The sequence below is a fragment of the Hibiscus syriacus genome, unplaced genomic scaffold (assembly GCF_006381635.1).
Source record: "Hibiscus syriacus cultivar Baekdansim isolate YM2019G1 unplaced genomic scaffold, ASM638163v2 tig00111769_pilon, whole genome shotgun sequence".
NCBI lineage: Eukaryota > Viridiplantae > Streptophyta > Magnoliopsida > Malvales > Malvaceae > Hibiscus > Hibiscus syriacus.
The window spans coordinates 1746140-1767318 of record NW_024063172.1 but is presented as its reverse complement, the minus strand read 5'-3'; the positions used below and the strand labels follow the sequence as shown (position 1 = coordinate 1767318).

Genomic DNA, 21179 nt, shown 5'->3' with positions numbered 1-21179 from the left:
ATTATCAGAAAATCATCTTTTATCATAATAGTATTTTTTTATTAAAATGGTGAAAACATCATTACCTTTAAATTATCATGCAAGACAATTTTTGTCACTTAAACAATAATACCCCTAAACTAATGAGTTCTTTTTATAATGATCATTCTTAATTTTTATTTTTATACTTTACTCAAAACTATAAACATTATAATAATATCTTTGTATTGTAATGTAATATAATGTGTCGTATAAGATTTTGGCCAAAGTCTTTGCTGACATTTTTAGATTTATTTTGGGCCATTAATCGCTAATAATGTAATGGTGGCGTTTGAGGATGATCCACCGTATCAAAAACAAGAGCCGAGAAAAAATAGGGGAAGGTGGCCCTTAAAATTGATATCAGGAAGGCATGAGATAGAATTAATAGCAAGTTTTAGGAGTTTATTATGCTTCAGATGATGTTTCAATGCAACCTGGGTGAAGTGGATTAAGTTGTGCATGTTAGGATTGGCCAATACCCTTGTTTCTTTCAAAGCTTCTCAAGATGACCTATGAGGTTTGCATCCAACACGAATCAAATGACCGTAATGGTTAAGAGATTATTGTTATCCCTTGATATTCCGAGTTCGAGTATAACATTTGCGATGATGTATGAACGTTCATTATCAAATATTTAAAAATCTTTTAAATATGTATTACTTAATATTTGCTTGTACTAATAAAAAAATAAAAGAGGTTTTGAAGTCTTATTTATAAATTTCAAATGTTAAACTTTAAATAAAATATATATTATTTAAATGAAAAGACATACATAAACTGAATTTTTTATAAGTAAATAATCATATAATTCTTTATAAAAGGATATCTAAATTTATTCACAGACAAATTTATATTCTTATTAGATGTCATGTCAAACCCACTATTAAATATTTATTTATTTATAAATTTATAAAGTCGTATCTATAGCGTACATAGAAAGATTATGAATAGATAGTGACGGAGCTAACAATGAGTTTAGAGGGGTCACTACACCCCTAATTTGTTTATCATTAAAGATTATAAGGATGATTGCTTGTTTAGGCCTTTAAATTTTGATTTATTTTGATTTTACCTCTATTTTTATTATTAATTATACTTTATCTCTCTTAAACTGAAATCCTAATTTTTCCTCTCTGAATCAGAGGCGAAAGGTGATGGGCACTAGTGGGGTCATGACCCCAAAAAATTAAAAAAAAATAAAGTTTAGACCTTTAAATTTTTAAAACATTTAATTTGGTCCCCGCAATTTTTAAAAACCTATATTATTTTTATTTTTTTTAATATTCTTAGTTAAATCCCTCCCATAATTTTTAAAAATTATCATTTTAAATTTTCAAAAATTATAACTATACCCCAATTTTTCTAAAAAAATGTAAAGTGGACCCTTTACGATTTTTTGAAAATTTTAATTTAAACTTATAAATTTAAAAAAAATTTAAGTTGACTCCCCAAACTTTAGCATCAAATTTCATCATTGCTAATAATTACTCTATACTATTAAAAAATATTTATATATTTATTTAAAAAAAATATTTATTAAAAAAAAGATAGAAACTTCTAGAGTTGTCCTTAGTTCTCTCCGTAGGCAAACAAAATTGATTTGCTAGTTAATCCTAAAATAATAATAGATAGATAGATTTGTGGAAAATACAAGTTGTTAAGGTTTTAACTAGGGTTTTGCTTTCAGCCAAACCAATCAAACCCCCTTTTTATATCTCTGTTTCTATCGCTCGACAATCGAGCTCAAATACAGCTGATTAGTTTCCTTTCTTAAATCTTCTATTTTCAAGGTAATGTTCGTTCTTATTCACTAATCTACACTTGGATTTTCCTAACCCCAAAACTATTAATTTTTTCTATTCTGTTTTTTTATTGTTCGGTGATGCTTGGTATTCCTTTCACTGGATGTGGAGCTTTTGAGTATTTGACACTACGAAAGATAAAGCTTTGAATAATTTCATTTAGTTGAATAGTTTTTTCCCTTTTAGATTTGTATGTAGGTGTTATTTATTTATTTGATTTGATTTTTTTTTTTATAATTTTAGGCTTCTAATTTCTTCACTGTGTTTTTGGCATTGTCATTTTGATGTTTTTATGGGACTTTTGGTTTGGATATTAGTTCCAGAATAGGATATGATCCTCTTGTTTCAGATGATGAAAGCATGACCGTTTTGCTAATGTGATGTTTGCTTAATGTTGTTGCGGATGATGCAGGGGTTTGTGAGAAGAAGATAAGCTTCTCCTTAATATTTTAACGGATTTGATCAAGCCGATAAAAAAGGTTACGTCCGGTATGGAAAATGAAAGTTCTAATGTCTCACGAGCCGGAGAAATAAAAAATCTAGCTAATGAAGCATTTAAAGGTACCGACGAAGAAAGTTTAGAATGTGGATAGTTAAATAAATGTATGATGATTATGATAATGTTGTTTGCAAATTTCATTGCGTTTAATTGTGCTGAAGTTTTCGTTTTGCTTTTATTCAGCGCACAAATATGGTCTGGCTATTGACTTGTACACACAGGCGATAGAGCTTAATAGTCAGAATGCAGTATACTGGGCCAATCGTTCATTTGCTCACGCCAAATTGGAAGAGTATGGTAGTGCCATACAGGATGCTACTAAGGCAATTGAAGTGGATCCTAAATATTCAAAGGCATGCTTTATATACTGAAGCGGCTAATTCTTTTTTACGATATCTATTTGTGTTCTTCTTCTGATGGTTCTCTAACTTACAGGGTTATTACAGAAGAGGTGCTGCTTATCTTGCAATGGGGAAGTTTAAGGAAGCATTGAAGGATTTTCAACAGGTAGTGGGGATATAGTATTGGAAAATTGTTTGTTTCATGTCTTTGGTTGACTTCTTTCATACAGAGGGTGCAATTGTCTGAAATATTTTTCTCATAAATCTTTTGTACATGTTTATTTATTCATTAATAGGTGTAGCAGATATTTTATTGGAAATTCTCTTTGTTTTAATTTACTCTCTAGGATTTATTGTAGAATGTTCCCTCCATTTAAGATTGAGTTTAACAAGTTGTTTCTCTCTAGTATTAGAGGTAGGGATGAGGAATCCGCTAGGTTGGTTAGTTTTTTCATGAATAACTGATTTAATTGACTAACCTCCAACTATAATCAAACTGACTGTCCAACATCGGCTTAATTGACCCAACCGAACCAACTTAATATTGGTTGGTTAAGTCGGTTACCAACCCTTTTCCTATGGTTTTATTTTTATTTCTTTGGGTTTAGTATAAATCCAGGTTGGTTTAATTTAAATTATTTATTATATACTTTTATATATTTTAAATATATATATATATATATATATATAGAATACATAAAAAATAATGTATTAAGTCGGTTTGTTCATTTATGAAATTCTATAACCGATAACTGACTGACTTAAACATTTTAACCGAAACCTATACCGAATTAACCAAAAGAACCAACTTAATTGAAACTGAAAAAACTGAATGTGTTTGTTAAGTTGGTTTTAACTTTTAAATGACTTTTGCTCACCCCTAATTAGAGGTTTTATTGGGTAGTGAGATCTGCTTGGTAGCCCTAGATTTGATATAACTTCATTGGAAGTCTTATAGGTTCTCCATTTTATAAGCTGCACATATGCACACATTTTCTTTTTAGTGAAAAAACGCATATGTTTATGTTGTTTTACTTGAGATCATCATAATATCATTTACTTTCATGTTTCCTTTTTTCCTTTCCCCGGAAATTCATATAATTGCTATACATTAACACCTGAATTATATTTTCTTCCCTCTGTAATCAGGTCAAAAGGATTTGTCCCAATGATGCAGATGCTACCAAGAAATTAAAGGAGTGTGAGAAAGCAGTAATGAAATTAAAATTTGAAGAAGCAATTTCTGTACCCGAGTCTGAGAGGCATTCTGTAGCTGACTCTATAGACTACCATACCATAAGTATTTCTTTTTCCCAATATATCTACCAATTTTAGTTGTCTTCTGGAAATGACCTTCCACATGATGTGATATTCATTAGGATTTTCGTTTTGTTTTTGCATCTATGGTTGATTGGAAATTTTAAAAGGATGTCAAAATATCTACAAATTTTTGTTGATTTCATGCAGGAGGCATTTAGTATGTTTCACTTTTCTTCTGAGAATCTGTGAATTTGTTTGTTTGAAATGAATACTCAGATATCATTTAGGATTAATTGTGAATCTTCGTGTGTCATCTGTTGGTATAATTTGTGAAATGATGTGTGGGGAAGCTTTTTTTTTCCTGTTATGTTTCAACGCCTTTTGATGCTATCACTTTGCCACACTATCCTCTTCTTGCTACTTCATATTTCCTATATAGAATCTCAAAAGTGTTCTTTACAAATAAAACAATGAATGACTAACAGTTAATGCAGTTAAGTTTGTTCAACGTATAGTTTGGTAGCTTGTGACGTAATACTATCTTGCAATTAAGTCTGGAAACAGGATGACATTATCTTGGTGGTGATTCTCTATGTTATATGCATCTGGTATATGTTTTGTGTTGTGGGGAAAATGAGATACTGCAAAAGCTGTTAATTCATGTAACTTCCATTGGCTGTATTAGTCATAATGCTTGGGCAGCAGTAGCCATAAGGGTGGCTGCAGTAGTGCTGATGGTTTTAGGGACATGGTGGTGAGGTGGATCCGCTGGTAGTGGTGTCTTTACTTGAGAGTATAATCTTGAATTAGATTTGACAGTTTGAGCTTAAAGTAAAATGTCGAAGGAGTGTTGCATGTCGGTTTCACATGTTTCAATAACCAATCAGGAAATCTCTCTTCTGGAAAAGTACCATGGTGAATTCATTTAAAAGAAAATGCATTTCCACTGGGAAAAAACAATTTTTGTTGAAATTGTACCAATCAAGTATTTTCATAAGGCTGAAGAGAGAAAAACTAAAGGACCTAACATCACTACTTACAGCTCCTGGATGCAACCATAGAAACACTGGTGAAAACTGGGAGCCCTTTTCTTCCCTGCGAAAATGTACTAATGCTAGTAACATTCTGGTTGGATGCAAGTGGATATTTGATTTTATTGCATCTGTAATATTTTATGCTATACAATTTGGCTGATTTAGTTTATATCTACTTCAGTTTTTTGTTGAGGACTTGAGTCAGAAAGTTATTATACCAATTTTCTAAAAGACTAAGTCACTAAGCTCAATGCCATCTTATATGTTTTAAGTTCAGTTTCACTTCTCATCTCTCCCTTGTTTTTGATCTGAACCACTAGTTTGATAATGTGATGATAGATCGTGTTCTTGCATTCATTGAAAACCCCTAGCCCATAATGAACATAGGATTTGATCCCAGGTCGTTGATGCATTTAGCAAGGGGCATTATCTGCCAGTTCATTTCTATATTCTTCATGACTATATTTCTACGACAACAGTATAGTCATTATCTTTACTTTCTCCATCTCCTTGTGTCTGTCGTCTCTCCACAAAGCAATCAAGTCAGCCACGTTCGCCGCTGATCTTTAGCTGCAGTTTTGGTTCTGTTCATCACCCTTTCTTCCTTTGCTTTTCTTCAACGATAAAGCAACACAAAAGAAATGAGTTCCCGGAAACTTGAAGTGGGTCTTGCTACCCCTCACCATTTCAACCCCTCACCATTTCAAGTCCTCTCGGCAAAAGCCAAGGCTAGCTGCAGAACATGCTTCGGCTTCGCAGTCTGTGGAGGCGGGGATTTCCAAGATACAAACTGCTATTGTGGCATTTGATCGCCTTGTTAATTCCCTAGGTTCACTTAAAGACACCACTGAATTACGTGACAAATTGCATAAGACAAGGCTTGATATTGAGCAGCTTGTTAAAGAGTCTTCAGCTAAACTAAGGGAAGCAAGAGAAGTTGTGCAAGATGCAGAAACCTTAAAGAAATCTGTCGATGACAAGCTTGCAGCTGGGAGGGAGACACCAGATTCATCTTCCGTTCCTAAAGAAGTTCGTCCATCAAGTTATGATGTCCATGTGTTGGAGGAAAAGGTGACCAAGAAACGCGAGGAAGAAGATGAGATGAGGGTTGAAGCCGCAACTCTCGGGGTTAAGGCTGGCCGTCAGTCCAATAGTGGGGATAAAGAGGCTGGAAAAAGTTTGAAAATTCCGGATAAGAAGGCGAATCGAGTGGAGATTTTGGTGCCGAAGGTTACGGAATCGGAGCTTCATAAACAGAGAGTGGAGCAGCAGGCGCCGACTTTGAAGATAATGGAGAAGGCCAAAGAGAAGCAGTGTAGGACTGCGGCGGAGGAAAAATATGAGAGGATGCTGTTGGAGTCCACCTCAAAGGGGTGCAGTAATGATAAGACTGGATGCTACACGTTATTTATTGATAACTTACCAGAGAACATTCACTGGAAGAGGTTTGGATCTTTATTTCGCTCCCATGGTCGGGTTCTAGATGCTTTTATTCCAAATAAAAGAAATTCAAAAGGAGTTCGCTTTGGTTTCATTCGCTTCGCAACTATCGATGAAGCAAGGAGAGCGATCTTAAAAATGAATGGTTCTCATATCGACGAAAGTAAAATTGGTGTTTATTTCGCTAAATTCAAACCTCGACAGTCCTTTTGGAGAAAGTCCTCGACATGTGTTCTTCGCAAGTCCGGGATGGAAGATGTTTCGAGGAAGAATCATTATAAAGTTGAAGGTGTTATAGATGAAAAAAAACTTCAGGTGTTGAGCAATTGTCTAGTGGGGTGGTGCAAGGACTTTGTCAAAATTGGTCATCTTGCCAGACAAATGCAAGCGAAGGGCCTCACTGGCTTAACCTTAATGAGAGTTGCTGGTAATGCGATTTTAACGGTTTTCAAAGACAATGCTTAATTGAGAAGTGTTAAGAACGATAAATCAAAGATTCTCGCAGAGTGGTTCTCCATAGTCGAAGCTTGGTCAGAGAGTTTGGTAATGGAGTGTCGTCGAGTATGGTTAGTTTGCGAGGGTGTTCCTTTTCACGCATGGAATTGGGATACTTTTAAGAACATTGCTGATAAGTGGGGTTTATTACTAGCTATCGACAAAAGTTGTCAGTCTCCATCATCCTTTGATCGGGCAAAAATTCATGTCCTCACAAAGGTTGATGCAAGAATTGATGCGATGGTGGAATTGAAGGTTGGTGACAACTTCTTCAAGGTCATGGTGCATGAGATAGAACCTTCATTCAAACCAAACTCTTGGGCTCTTGAAGAAGACGAGTCTCATTAGATCTTGTCTCATCAATTGTGGTTGTTTTAGTCTATATGGTTGTAGGTGTTGCTTTTAATTTGTATTATGTTCTGTTGCGCTGTTTTATTCCTACTGCTGGTGGTGTAATTAGAAGTAAGGTGATTAGACTGTGGCTTTGGATAAGGTCATATGAGGTTAAGGTGTTTGTTGTAATGGTGTACATCACCATGAGAGGATATTCTGTGGTGTCTTTTGTATTGGGTATTTTATCAATAAAATTTGAGGTACTCTTTTCTTCCTTCCAATGTTTGTTAACATACCTTTAGTATGTGAACGAATACGAAGAGAGTTTTTAATGAGACCTCCAACTTCTATCAAAAGAAAAAGGTAAATGTAATAGCTAAGAGTTATCAATCTGGAAATAATTTTTAAATTAAATACAACATTTGAACTATTGAAAAGCTTTTGAAACTAGGACATGTGCAGTATTCAAAAGATTAAATTTAGCACTTGAGGATTTATTACTAAGAGCAGTACCTATTTGTCAGAGTAATTGTTCCATTTAGTTTTTACAGAGTGTATATAATAGTTTTATGTTAAAGAATGTGGAACTAAATGTAGCAATTCATTCTTGCGATAGAAAGAAGCAGATGCATCATTGTCATCTTTCCAATATGTAAGATGCTTATAAGCATTAAAGTTACACTGATTAGCATTCATATAAATTCAGATAAAAGTCATAAAACATTCTGCAAAATGTTGAAAGTAAACTGCTTGCTTATTTTGGAAGCCATGAATATTTTATCTGCTTTCTTGAATTGTTGAAAGTATCTTAAAATTATTTTATCCTCTGTTCATTAACGAATTTGTTTTTTTTTCTTTTGTTTAAAGATGTGGAGCCAAAATATTCAGGTGCAAGAATAGAGGGGGATGTTGTTACTTTGGACTTTGTTAAGAAAATGATGGAAGACTTCAAGAACCAAAAGTGTTTGCACAAAAGGTATGTCAATTGACTGTAGTTGTGGATTTTGTTCTTTCTAAATTTCAATTTTTTGCTGAATAATATTATTCGTACAGATATGCATTCCAGATTGTCTTGCAAATGAGAGAAATGTTGCGGGCTCTGCCGTCTCTTATTGATGTTAATGTTCCTGATGGCAGTCTTTTAACTGTCTGTGGTGATGTGCATGGTCAGGTATTGACAAGAGGATAAAGGATTTACTGTACTTAAAAGACATGGTTGTGTGTATAGTGTCACCATTTATTAATGTTGGATGCAAGTAACTATGATACTGTCTTGAATACCTATCATTTACAGCTATGATAACATAACTAACACTGGAATAATTAACATCCTTCATTTTTCTTTCTTTTAGTGTTTTTTGTTTATTAATGTGTTTATTGTTCCATTTCTTGTAGTTCTACGATCTGATAAATATTTTTGAGCTTAATGGTCTCCCTTCAGAAGGGAATCCGTATCTCTTTAATGGTGACTTTGTGGATAGAGGATCTTTCTCTGTAGAGGTCATTCTCACACTATTTGCATTCAAGTGCATGTGTCCATCAGGTGAAATCTCCTTCCAAGGTTCTTCTATTCATATTTCCTCTTCGTCCTTTACATGAATTCCAATAGTCATTTGTTTCCTGTTTTTCTCTCCCCTTTCCCCTTTTATACTAATTCAGATATTTTAGATGCATTTTTTCATATTTGCTTAATAAAATTGCTACTGGAGTATTAAGGCACTTTATCTGAGCACTTCTTTTAGGACTCTATCTTAATTGATCTTCTTGATTGGAGACTCCATATTGGTCTTCTTGATTGGACACTTCCTAAATTTGATAATCTTGACTGGAAGTTCTCTGATGTGATCTTCAGGACTACTTGTTCCCTAATAGTATGATATATATACGATCTTGGTTTCACTTGTGTTGCAACTAACTTCCCAATTTTCAGCTATTTATCTTGCTAGAGGCAACCATGAGAGTAAGAGCATGAACAAGATATATGGTTTTGAGGGTGAGGTCAGGTCCAAGCTGAGTGAGACATTTGTGGAACTCTTTGCCGAAGTATTCTGTTATTTGCCTTTGGCTCATGTAATAAATCAAAAGGTTTTTGTTGTTCATGGGGGCCTTTTCAGTGTTGATGGGGTGAAACTCTCCGACATTAGGGCATTAGATCGATTTTGCGAGCCTCCCGAGGAAGGTAAACTGAAAATGGTGTTTTTCCTTCTCCTTCAATTTCTGTGATGTTTGGTGCAATTTCATATATAAAGCAATGACTATTGATTTTTCTTCTTTTTATGTTTAGGAACTAAATTGTCCACATTTATTTTTTATCCTCTTTTATTAAGTTTGGAATATGGAAGTTTCTCTAGTATAATCTCTATTTTATCTATATAATATGATAATGTGACCTAGGGGCATGAAACATCTTTGTGAACTTTCAATGCTCTTTTTGAAGGCTTAGATATCCTTTCCACCTTTTTTAGGAAAAAAACTAATTAAATTATTATAGAGCACAAATTTACCTAAAATGTTTTCATGTTCTCTTTTTTTTCAAATTCTTTTTTGTTGACGGATTAAACTTCATCATTTGTAGTCAGTATGATTATTGATGTATGATTCAATTCACATGTAAAATACGTGTTAAAATAGTCATCTAAAATTGAGCAAAAATTTAGTGTAAAGTAATGATTTCTTCTTTTGAATTTATCTCTTATGGTTCTTTGCTGATTTTATCAAGGGTTGATGTGCGAATTACTTTGGAGTGATCCACAACCTTACCAAGGACGAGGCCCTAGCAAAAGGGGAGTAGGTCTTTCTTTCGGTGGAGATGTGACAAAAAGATTCTTGGAGGATAACAATCTAGGTATTTATCCAATTGTTTGTGTGCTTTGTTTTTAGTGAAAAGCGCAAAAAGGAAATCGATTGATGTTTGTTGTCGGTGAATACATGCTTAATTTACAGATTTAGTTGTGAGGTCTCATGAAGTGAAAGATGAAGGTTATGAGATCGAGCATGATGGTAAACTTATTACTGTTTTTTCTGCGCCAAATTACTGTGATCAGGTTATTGAATCTCAACTTCTTACTTCATAAATAGGATATTTCGTTAGTTTATCATCAGAGCTTGTGAAATCATCTCTTGAATATTTCTGTATGCAACAATGTTGCTTGTGATTATCATCTTGCAAGCTTCATATGGATAGCGCATGTACATGCTTCTGACTTCATTATTTGTATTATAGTCATCGTTAAATGCATTATGTGTTTCCTCCAATGCACATGTTTCTGCATTTTTGCAGGCATTTTCAAATACACGGGAATGTTAAATAGTTTCAGGCATATTGTGGGGAACATCAAGTTTCCACTTTCCACTAGTATTTGATGAAATTTTTTTCCACTTCTATAGTTTCGGGCTGTACATTTTACCTCCTGATTTGCTTTCTATTTATATTATAGATTTTGTAGTCTAACACGAGTCGTCAATGGTTTTTTTTTTCTCCTTCAGATGGGTAACAAGGGTGCATTTATTCGGTTTGAAGCACCTGATTTAAAGCCAAATATTATTACATTCTCAGCAGTGGTTAGTAGTTTGTGTTGCTTTTGCTGTTGTCTACCTATCGTTTTCTTCCGTTTAAAAAAAAGACCATGAATGGAAAGCTTGACTGACTTTCTTGCATATCTGATTTGGTGCACAGCCTCACCCTGATGTCAAACCAATGGCCTACGCAAACAACTTCCTCCGTATGTTCCAATAGTTCTACTCTACCTCTCAGTGAAGTTTTTGCCACATAGTGGCACAATGTTTCGCTATACAATGTCTCTCTTCTGCTCGGTTGTATGATTTTCCGCTCGGTAAAAGTGCCAAGTTTGTTCCTGTCCACGAGGCAGCTGGAGAAGTAAATGTCCGTTATGGTTTCTGTGTTATTGTTTCTTTTTTGTTTGAAGGATTTCAGGGCTGGGGTCTCTCGTTTTAATCAAATCGAAAAGGTCAGTTAAAAGGTGGGGCATGGGCAAAGATTGCTCTGCTTGTTGGATTGTAACATAGGCGACCTCTTCTCTCTTACTCTTTTGTATACATTAGTGTTTTATACTTTGGGAAAATTTGAATAAAATTGTCCAGTGTTTCTTGATATTTCTCTATCTGAGTTTTTGTTGGCATTTGGTATATGTATGTTATAAACACTATACATATCCAACTGTATACCTATATACCTATATATTTAGAAAAGGCAAATCCAAAATATAATCTTTTCATTGGACCAAAAGTTGACAACTTTGTCAATCTCGAGTGAAATGGAACTAAAAGATTTTGAGCTCATATATTCTATCGATTAAGTTTTAATTTTAATAAATTAAAATTAATTTAACCTTCAAATCAAATGTTGTCATCTGTAATGACGTGTATCGTCATTCGATTGGACGATTAAATTTATTTTTGTTTTTCTCACCAATCAGAGGATAACCAGTTCAACCATATAGAATCCGAGGCTCAAAAAATAGTAATAATTTCTTTACCCTGTGCTGTAAGTTAAATATTCATTTAGACTTGAAGTGATTTATTTGTTTCGAAACTTTATCATTAGACATCCTCAGAATGAATATTATCATATCGAATGAATTTAATGATAAACGTAGACTAATGTTCCAACTTTTCTTCTTGGTTGTGAATGTCTAAATTGGACAAAACGTTAAGCGGACATTATTGCATCATAAAAAACATTTAGAATTAAACTAAATTGATCAGAATGTGTATTGTCTATATGTCATTCATATAAAATATTATCTTATTGAGAAGAATCATCAGTCTAAGATAGAAAAAATTATCTATTTTCTATAATAGTTTAATGACTTAAGAGTATTATTACTTATCTTTGTGACATAAAATATGACTTAAGAGTATTATTACATATAATATTATCTTTGTGACATAATATGCTTTCATGAGAATATATTTTCGTTTCAACTTCTTTTTGGTTCATCTCAGGGGTGTTTTCCTACTCAACCAAATGTCCCTGATTCTGAATTCTTGGTTTTGTCTCCACCTCTACCCTCCCATGTTCAACCTGATGTTCCTGCCTCTAATTTACCTTCTTTATTGAGTCCTTACGTTTCAACAGATACCTCAGGTACAGGAAATAGTCATCCTCATGTTTCATCGAGTCCTTTCAGTGTTCCTGTGTCACCCAATGTTCCTGTTGCTCCTCGACGTTCTGGCAGAACATCCAAACCGTTGGCTTGGTTACACAATTATGTGCATTCTGTGCAATCCACTTCACTTCCAGGTTCGTATCCAATTTCTCATTCTATTGCTTATAATCACTTCCCCCTTATACTCAACCTTTTTCATCTGCCACTTCCACTTTAATTGAGCCTCACTTTTTCTGAAGCCTTTAAAAACCCTTTATAGATTCAAGCCATGAAAGAGGAGATTCTTGCTCTCGAGTCAAATGGTACTTGGTCCGTTGTCCCTTTGCCTGCTGGAAAAATTCCCATTGGTTGTAAATGAGTATACAAAATCAAGTGCAAATCCTCTGAGGAAGTTGAGCGATATAAGGTTTGTCTCGCTGCAAAAGGGTATAGTCAGAAGGAGGGCATTGACTATACGAACACTTTCTCACCAGTGGTAAAGCTTGTCACTATTCGGTTAGTTCTAGCTTTGGCTGCCAAGTTTGACTGGTCTCTTCATCAAATGGACGTAAATAATGCGTTCTTACAAGGGGATTTGTTTGAAGATATCTATATGAAACTGCCTGATGGATTTTGCAGTCATGGGGAGAATTTGGTTTATGACTTCATAAATCGCTTTATGGGTTAAAGCAAGCATCACGGCAGTGGAATAAGAAATTGACAGAGGCTTTGATTGTTGCAGGCTATAAAAAAAGTATATTTGATTACTCTTTGTTTGCGAAAAGACAAGGGAGTAGATTAGTACATGTGCTCATCTACGCGGACAATCTGTTAATTACTGGAAATGATTGATGAGTTGAAGGATACTTTGAATCTGAATTTCAAAATGAAAGACTTGAGAAAGTTGAGATATTTCCTTGGTTTAGTGGAAATGTGCTGAACCAAAGAAAATATGTTATTGAGCTTGTAGAGGAAACCGATATAGGGGGAGCAAAACCGTGTTTAAGGCCACTAGAACATAAAACAAGGCTTACTTCTACAGAATTTGACGAGGGTGTATCCAAGGAAGGTGAAGACAGTTTTATGAAAGACAAGGCTATGTATCAAAGATTGATAGGTAGATTGATATATTTGACACACGCGAGACCGGATATCACATATGTCGTTCATCATCTTATTCAATTCATGAAACAACCGGAAACATCTCATTTTGAAGTTGCTTTACGAGTAGTGAAGTATGTAAAACGTGACCCTAGTCGAGGAATTTTGCTGCAATCTTCTGGAGGTTGCCAAGTAGCAGTTTTTTGTGATTCTGACTGGGCTGCTCGTCCCATGTCAAGACGATATGTCACTGTTTTTTGCATCCAGCTAGGAGGTTCCTTGATTTCTTGGAAGTCAAACAAACAGAATACAGTGGCTCGTTCTTCAACAGAGGTTGAGTACATGAGTATGTCATGGCAACAGCAGAGGTAACGTGGTTATGTGGGTTGCTGGATGAGATTGGAGTTAAAAGAGAAGGACCAACGAAGATATTTTGTGATAGTAAAGTTGCATTGCAAATCGTTGCTAATCTTATTTTTCATGAACGTACGAAACACATTGAAGTTGATTGTCACTTTATTCGAGAGAAGATACAAAAATGGGTTGGTGCAGGCATAATACGTTCCAACAACAGAGCAGCCTGCAGACATTTTAACCAAAGCTCTTGGAGTGCAGCAACATATATACCTGATGTCCAAGTTGCGGATGTCACATATGTCGTTCATCATCTTATTCAAATAGTTTATGTATGTTTTATATAAATTGTTTATATTTATATTGATATATATAATTTTAAATATTTTTATCCAAATATATCTCATTTAACAATATTTCTTTATTTTAATATACAATGTATTATGTCTCATAAAATAAAGACATGTTATATGAAAAACGAACAAAAACATATCACGTTAAATGTATCTTTAAGAGTATATTTTGTAAGATTCGTCTTCTACCTATATAGTACGTGTCAAAAATACATAATTATACGAGTAAAAATACTAGTTGAATTATTTTATATATATTAATCTTATGTTCAATCGGTCAATAAATATTTTTTGAAATAAATACATATTTAAACATTTAAAATTCTCTTTAAATTTTACATTGTTTAGATATATGAATTTCCAAATATTCAGTTTGAACCTACATTTTTTAACTAATAAATACATGCATGCATATATACATATATACAAAGTTTGAAATAGAGGTGGGGATCAAGAAGATGGGAAAAGAGGGCCAGTGGCAGTCCTGAAGAGCCTGCCTCTGTGGAACTGAATGTTGTTAAGCTTTTGCTGGCACCAATTGAGTTGAGAAGATGACACAATTGACATCTGCAACACTCTTGATATCAGCTTCATCTCTATTATTGTAAACAACATGGCCTCTTTCTGGGACTCCTCCATAGGCTTCACCACTTTGTTAAACCAGCACCTCTGCTTCCCTTGTAAATCCTTCAACCATACTTCCTTCTGCATCGCAAAACAAAACATTTCAACCCAACGCAGTATTTTACGTCAAGGGACTAATAAAAAGAAAATTTCAGGGGAGACGACCGTCCGGCCAGTCTCTCGGTACTTCCTTTTGTACCTTTCTAAGTGTTGTGGTTAGGTCAGCCAGCAGGTGCAGATCCCTTGGATTCTCCATGGAAGGATAAGACCCTAATGAGCTTTTAAGTTTCCACCAAGCCTTATTCCTATCAATGGTGATGAATTTTCCAAATGCCTTGATGCATTTCTCTATGCCCTTCAACACACCTTTGGCATCCACTGTTTCTCCTTCTTCCCCCACTTGTCCTTCCTCCATATACCCAGTAAGAATATCAGAATTCAGGCCATTTTTTTTAATATTAGAATTCAATTTCACAAAAGTATAAGAATTAAATGTTAAATCATGAAACATATTGGGACATCACATACTTAAACCCATGAAATATCCTGTATGCATTTTTCTGTGGCTGATAGTAACTTTGCAGGATTCTTTTTAGGGTAAATTATGTGTTTAGTACTTAAAGTATCAGTTTTGATCCTTTTTAGTATCTAAACTTTCAATTATTTTAAAAGCATACCTAAAGTTTAGTTTTTATTTCATTTTAGTACATCACTATTAAAAACTTTAGTTTTTGTTTCATTTTAGTATTTCCATCAAAATTTAACGTTAAGTTTTAAAACAATTGAAAGTTTAAGTACTAAAATAGACCAAAACTAATAATTTAGGTACTAAACACATTAAGATTTTAGCGGCATGATACTAAAATGAAATAAAAACTAAACATTAGGTTGATTTTAAAAAAATTGAAAGTTTAAATATTAAAACAGATCAAAACTAATAGTTTAGATACTAAATGCATAGTTTACCCTTCTTTTAAATGCATATCTCCTAAGGCCATATCAGTAAGCAACAAAAATAGTCTTTATTCAACTTGAAAAGTCTTCACGTTGGAATTTAGTGCACAGTTGACATATTGACAAATTTATTTAGACAAATGTGTTTTCCCCCATAAATTGATAATATATGGGTTAATATACATTTTAGTACCTTAACTTGGCTCAAGGTTCAATTTGTTATCTAATTTTTTTCTAAATAGATACATCTCAACTTAGCTTTAACGTTCAATTTGGTACCAATTTTTTTTGGCCCAATTAGGTATATGAACTTGATTTTTCTTTGTTTAAATTGAATAAAATTATAAATACCAATTCAAATCAAGCAACCAAATTCAAGTATCAATTTAAATACTAGTAGAAACCAAATTTAGGTACTAATATATATATATATATATACATCGTGGGGGACATGCGGGGGCATGGTCCTCAAAATTTTATAAAATTCAATTTTAGACCCATTGAATTTTCAATAAGTTTTAATTTTTTGAACGTTATTAATTAAACTCTTTCTATAATTTTTAAAAAAATTCATTAAGCCTCTCAAAATTTTTAAAATTTTAGTTAAATTTCAATTTTTTTGAAAAAAATAAATTGAACTCAAAATTTTTAAAAAATTTTAATCTAAACTTCTAAACTTTTTAAAGATTTAAACAATGTCCCCAAACTCTATCATCAAGTTCCGCTACTTTTATATATATAAATTTAACTCAATTTAAAAAAAAATTAATATAAACATCTAAACTTTTTAAAGATTTAAACAAAGTCCCCAAACTCTATCACCAAATTCCGTCACTTTTATATATATATATATATATATGTGTGTGTATTTATGTATGTATGTATGTATATATATGTATGAATATGTATATGTATATATTAAAAGATTACCTGTTACTTTAGGAACTTGAAGAAGGGTGTTGGAAGCATGTCTTGCTTGAACATAATTCCAAGCTCTCTTTCCCCTATACAGATACTTCTCTTCATCCAAGAATCTTTCCAGCAATACTTGGAAGGTTTCAAAATCCTTGGCCAAATTATCAGCAAACAAGCAGTTGGTGAAGCACAGGAACTTCACTTTTCTGTATTGATGATGCAGTGCCTCCCATGTCAAGCAAGATTGAGCCACATAAACTAGCTCAAAATCACTCTCTACACTCTTCAAAAGCTTCTTCTTATCATTTTTGCTCCATGATATGTAGGGCATGCTCAAATCCTTCAACTCTATGTTGTCCAATGAGCATGGACTCCCAATTTCTTTGTTCAGGATTGCACCTTAAAAAAAGGGACGGAACCAGAACGAAACATTATCGAACTAATTATAAACATTAATAAAATGAAGTTTAAAGTTTAATTGTTAAGTCATATACTCACTTATTCCATGAGTCCTGTCATGGTTCAGGACATCAAACCACCTCATTCTTTCGGAATATTTCTGGTAAAATCCTTCTGATTCATCATCTTCTATTGGTGTAGTTATTACTTCCCTCACCGAAACTCGAGAACTCGAGCCACGAGCCGGTAACGAAGGTTCTTTCATCAACGGCGAGTTGCTCGATGAGCTAAACAACGGTGAGTTGGAGTAACTAAACAACGGTGAATATTCGTTCAAGTACGATTCATCCATGGACAGAGAAGAGTTGCAGAAGAATGACGAACACTCGTCTTCCCTCAAGTCTTCTTGAAGACGAAAGCTAAAATCTTCATAGCCATTAGCATCGTTAAATGTACACCTTTGAGGTTCAACCGATTCAGTCCTCAATTCAATTGATGGCACGCTTGAAGAAACACTTAACCTGATGAGCTGATGTTGACTAAAATTATCATCAGCTTCTACGTTGGAATCATCCTCTTTAACTCTGATAAAAGAGAAGATAAAGAAGATACAATATCTACAAAATTTATGAACACGAGACACCAAAAAGCTAATGATTCTGAAAGGATAAACGAGCAAAGCCAAAATGCATCTTTGCAGCCATTTGAGGCACAGAAAAATTTGGAAAACCAAGAGGAAAAAAGGGTGGATATAGAAACTTAAATAAAACCATCTGAGAAAATATCCACGAGGGATGATTATTGATTCAATGACAAGCCAACAAGAAGCAAGAACAGCCATTCTCAGACTTATTAGTTAAATCTACTGAAACAGTATAAGCTTATTTAAACTTGGTGAAGGCCAAGCCATTTTTTTCCTTAGAAGCTTCGTGTAAATTACTCAAATTCGTTTCGACGAATTTAAGTCTTGGCGGTTTTTACTCAACTCTAATGGATAATACCTTACGGTGAGGTCATTGACTCGTTGACAAATGAGGGAAATAACAAGGAAGGAGGCATGTTGGGCAATTTTTGCACCAATCACTAGAAAAACAGAGGGTAGTTGTTTCATGGGTCAAGATGTTCACTTTCTTTGTCCTTTCACATGTTATAATATACTGTGTCTGTTGACTAACCTTTTAGTCAAACAAATCAAAATGTTCAATTGGTGTTGGCTTACTTGGATCCTATCCATTAGGACAATTGTCCAATGAACCTTAACACGTGCTTGAAAATTCTTCATCGAATTAATCAACTAAACGAGACAAAGCAGCATATGTTATTCTCAAATGAACAGATATATTCCTTTACGTTAAATTTACCCATCAATATCATTATGTTTTTCCACAATGAAGAAGAAGACGGCGAAAGCAAATATGGAAATGTGCAGGCAAATGCAAATGGGACCATGGGCGAAACATCATAGGTCAAGGGAGTTCCGGTCCCGCTAATTATTTTTTAAAATATTAATTAATATTAAAAAAATATTTTTTTAAAAAATTATTAAAACTTTTAATTAAAAAATTATATTTATAAAAATAAAAAATATTTTAATCTCGCTATAATAATTCATAATTTCGCTCCTAAATGAGTAATATCGACTTTTGACTATTTCAATCATAAGCTCTTACCTCACCCGTTGGATAGCCGTTTTATGTCGAAGCATTTCCCACCTAACCTGATAGCTACTAATTAAACAGATGATCAAAGTTCTGGTTATGTCTGTTTTTTTTTTTTTAAATATGACTGATAGTGATCATATATTTTATAAATTTTAAATTTTTATATAATGTAAAAATCTACTTATATTTTTATTGATGATTTAACTCTACATATTATGGTTTATATTATAATGAACATATTGTATATTATATCTTATGCGTAGCGATTCAAGATATCGCTGTTGTTATTCATATTACTCGATATAACAGTGATTCCATGTGATTTCTAATTGTTGTGAATGTGTGCATAAGACTATAATTATAAGATAAAGTTGTTTTTTTAATGGAAGAAACTAATTTTATTTAAAACATGAAATATTTTAAATTATAATAAAGATTTACAATTAGAATAGTAAATTAAGCGAATGATTATGACAATTTCCTATAATCATTCAAAAAAACCAACAATTTAAGATCATAAGGATCATACGAGGAAAGATTAAAAATTTAACAAAGAAACTCGAACAAAGATATATACAAATAGATCTGATTCTATCAATAAACGAACTACAAAGGAGATCTCGCTATTAAAATATCATCACTAAAATCATAAATCAAACTCGAACGACGTGAAGAATTATCCACAAATATAAAATATATATTCAAATTCACTTTAAGGGTCCAAAACAGGGAAATGATTTTCATGATATTTCGTCATTAGCTGACCCTATTCCCATATATATATATAATGGGGTAAGGGGAGGTAGGATAATAGACTACCCCAATATCAGGTTGAAAGTAATTTACGTAAAACACATCCGTTATTAATTTTAATTTACAAAATAAAACTTGTTTACTCAACTACCATTCATTTTCTTATTTCCTCTTGAATTTAGAGGTTACTTTGTGAGCCCAAATGTCAGCCGAAACATAATGATCGCGCCATGTGCCCATGTTCCCTCCTAAATCCAAGCCTACGAAGTAATTTTACGCTTTGTTTCAGGTCAAAAAGTAAAGCAGATATAATTCAGAAACCTTTTACTGTCGAGAGGGGAAACAACCAGAAACCTTCTTTCTTCTTTCTTCTTTCTTCTTTCTTCTTTCTTCTTTCTTTCTTTCTTTTCTTGAACCACAATAACCTGCTTTTGTTCTGTGTATCCAAACAAGGCGTTAAGATATTTTGGCCTTTTTCTTTGGTCAAAGACTGCATGGAAATTGGAAAGCCTGCAACACCGGCTGCTCCCATCAATCTTGGCTCAGTGGTCATGTCTATTTTCTTTTTAGCTTTTTTGACTTTACCATTTATGTATTTCTATTTTATAGCTGAGGTATTTCGTTAAAAATTTGACAAACAAAAACAATTGAATAAAGGAGAAAATGGTTTAGATTAGTTAAATAGAGCTTTCATTTATAAAAAGTACAAACATTAGCCACTCTCATATAGAGGATAGGATAGGGTACCCTAAACCGAGTGACAAAGTGGTACACTATCCAACACCACAAACATAAATATAGTAAGGCAGTAAGGAAAAATTTCAAGGCTCAAGGGCATTTGGGTCCTCCTTCCTTGGTCTTCCAGTTGTTGTAGCAAGGGCAAACAGCTTTGTTCCCATAATATCCCGGGGGCACACACAGGCATTTCTTGCAGCATTTCTGACAGAAGAACATGCATGGCTTATGGTACTGGGTCTTACTGCACCTCCTTGTGCACTGTGATGGACATTCTGGTAAATTCAATCCAATCAAAAATGGAAAGTCATTACCATTAACATACAGTTATAATTGTTGAAAGTTAAAAAGTTTTACTCACGGTTGCTCTTGAGGCTTCCAGGGCCATAATGTTTCTGCAAAACAACACACACAAAAAACACCAAAAGCGTAAGAATTTAACCTACTTTCAAAACCATTATAGAAAAAAGTTTAAAGTTTAGGGTTTAGGGTTTTTACTCGATCATAGTGGTGACCACCATGGCCATGTGATGCCATTACCTAAAACATAAAGACAAAACCAAAGCTCAGTTCTGGAAAACCGGGTTTTACTAAAGAAGAAGGCAATTAGACCCACCATTGTTTGAAGCATAAAGATGAGAATGAGAGCCAAGAAGAAGGCAACGACAAGTTTAGCCATTGGGGTTTTTTTTTGCTGCAAATCAAACCCCTATCACAATGTTTAAAGAAAAGGAGTGAAAAATGGAGTGATTAAGGTAGAGGGAGTAGGTTGAAGAAAGCAGGAATGGGGGGTTGCGAGGTATAAATAGATGAAAAAGGTTTGGGATGTCCTCTACCCCATTTTTCAATATTTATTTTGATTTAAAATTTAATATGAAAATGTTTTGTATAGATTTATTTTAAGTAAAATTCGTATATAATATGATTATTCATTATAATAAATAATTCTGACTATATTATATAATTATTAAAAGAGAAAATAATCTCAGTGACCAAA

At 33.5% G+C, this 21179-nt stretch overlaps 4 protein-coding genes and 1 long non-coding RNA gene across 6 annotated transcripts; 1 reads left to right on the top strand and 4 right to left on the bottom strand.

Annotated features, from left to right (window-relative positions):
- Window positions 1-1693: 1693 nt before the first annotated feature.
- Window positions 1694-11318, top strand: LOC120169921 (serine/threonine-protein phosphatase 5-like). Its single transcript, XM_039177978.1, has 13 exons — window positions 1694-1811; window positions 2236-2384; window positions 2506-2675; window positions 2758-2829; window positions 3813-3963; window positions 8093-8201; window positions 8279-8396; window positions 8621-8768; window positions 9156-9404; window positions 9945-10070; window positions 10169-10269; window positions 10712-10786; window positions 10902-11318. Exons 2-13 carry the CDS (start codon window positions 2315-2317, stop codon window positions 10959-10961), a joined length of 1449 nt encoding a protein of 482 aa, XP_039033909.1. The 5' UTR covers window positions 1694-1811; window positions 2236-2314; the 3' UTR covers window positions 10962-11318.
- LOC120169924 lies at window positions 4055-8415 on the bottom strand. The gene is made up of 3 exons (XR_005520693.1): window positions 8277-8415; window positions 5745-5747; window positions 4055-4064 (listed from the first exon to the last, which is right to left on the bottom strand). It is a non-coding gene; the product is annotated as an uncharacterized LOC120169924 (long non-coding RNA).
- A 3240-nt stretch (window positions 11319-14558) lies between the features above and the next one.
- Window positions 14559-15322, bottom strand: LOC120169922. The gene is made up of 2 exons (XM_039177981.1): window positions 14965-15322; window positions 14559-14846 (listed from the first exon to the last, which is right to left on the bottom strand). The coding sequence occupies exons 1-2, from the start codon at window positions 15274-15276 to the stop codon at window positions 14592-14594; spliced, it is 567 nt and encodes a 188-aa protein (XP_039033912.1). The 5' UTR covers window positions 15277-15322; the 3' UTR covers window positions 14559-14591.
- Window positions 15323-15727: 405 nt separating this feature from the next.
- LOC120169836 lies at window positions 15728-17905 on the bottom strand. Its single transcript, XM_039177926.1, has 3 exons — window positions 17133-17905; window positions 16650-17033; window positions 15728-15753 (listed from the first exon to the last, which is right to left on the bottom strand). The coding sequence occupies exons 1-3, from the start codon at window positions 17872-17874 to the stop codon at window positions 15728-15730; spliced, it is 1152 nt and encodes a 383-aa protein (XP_039033857.1). The 5' UTR covers window positions 17875-17905.
- Window positions 17906-20219: 2314 nt separating this feature from the next.
- On the bottom strand, window positions 20220-20908 carry LOC120169923 (gibberellin-regulated protein 4-like). 2 transcript variants are annotated; one of them, XM_039177983.1, is made up of 4 exons: window positions 20799-20908; window positions 20685-20722; window positions 20544-20581; window positions 20220-20457 (listed from the first exon to the last, which is right to left on the bottom strand). In XM_039177983.1, exons 1-4 carry the CDS (start codon window positions 20859-20861, stop codon window positions 20276-20278), a joined length of 321 nt encoding a protein of 106 aa, XP_039033914.1. In that variant the 5' UTR covers window positions 20862-20908; the 3' UTR covers window positions 20220-20275. The 2 variants fall into 2 exon arrangements, with proteins under 2 accessions (XP_039033914.1, XP_039033913.1); XM_039177982.1 differs by having other exon boundaries at window positions 20544-20577; window positions 20681-20722; window positions 20799-20904.
- Window positions 20909-21179: the final 271 nt, after the last annotated feature.

Excerpts from the sequence above, each read along its gene's own strand:
- LOC120169836 (XM_039177926.1), bottom strand. The coding sequence starts at position 17,874 with ATGGCTGTTCTTGCTTCTTGTTGGCTTGTCATTGAATCAATAATCATC. Across the intron at positions 17,034-17,132 it reads TGACAGGACTCATGGAATAA|GTGCAATCCTGAACAAAGAA; the intron begins GTGAGTATATGA and ends CCTTTTTTTAAG. Across the intron at positions 15,754-16,649 it reads TCAAGTTCCTAAAGTAACAG|GAGATATGCATTTAAAAGAA; the intron begins GTAATCTTTTAA and ends ATATGGCCTTAG.
- LOC120169923 (XM_039177983.1), bottom strand. The coding sequence starts at position 20,861 with ATGGCTAAACTTGTCGTTGCCTTCTTCTTGGCTCTCATTCTCATCTTT. Across the intron at positions 20,582-20,684 it reads CATGGTGGTCACCACTATGA|GCAGAAACATTATGGCCCTG; the intron begins TCGAGTAAAAAC and ends GTGTGTTGTTTT. Across the intron at positions 20,458-20,543 it reads TGGAAGCCTCAAGAGCAACC|AATGTCCATCACAGTGCACA; the intron begins GTGAGTAAAACT and ends TGAATTTACCAG.
- LOC120169921 (XM_039177978.1), top strand. The coding sequence starts at position 2,315 with ATGGAAAATGAAAGTTCTAATGTCTCACGAGCCGGAGAAATAAAAAAT. Across the intron at positions 2,676-2,757 it reads TGGATCCTAAATATTCAAAG|GGTTATTACAGAAGAGGTGC; the intron begins GCATGCTTTATA and ends TCTAACTTACAG. Across the intron at positions 8,202-8,278 it reads CAAAAGTGTTTGCACAAAAG|ATATGCATTCCAGATTGTCT; the intron begins GTATGTCAATTG and ends TTATTCGTACAG.
- LOC120169922 (XM_039177981.1), bottom strand. The coding sequence starts at position 15,276 with ATGTTTCATGATTTAACATTTAATTCTTATACTTTTGTGAAATTGAAT. Across the intron at positions 14,847-14,964 it reads TAACCACAACACTTAGAAAG|AAGGAAGTATGGTTGAAGGA; the intron begins GTACAAAAGGAA and ends TTTGCGATGCAG.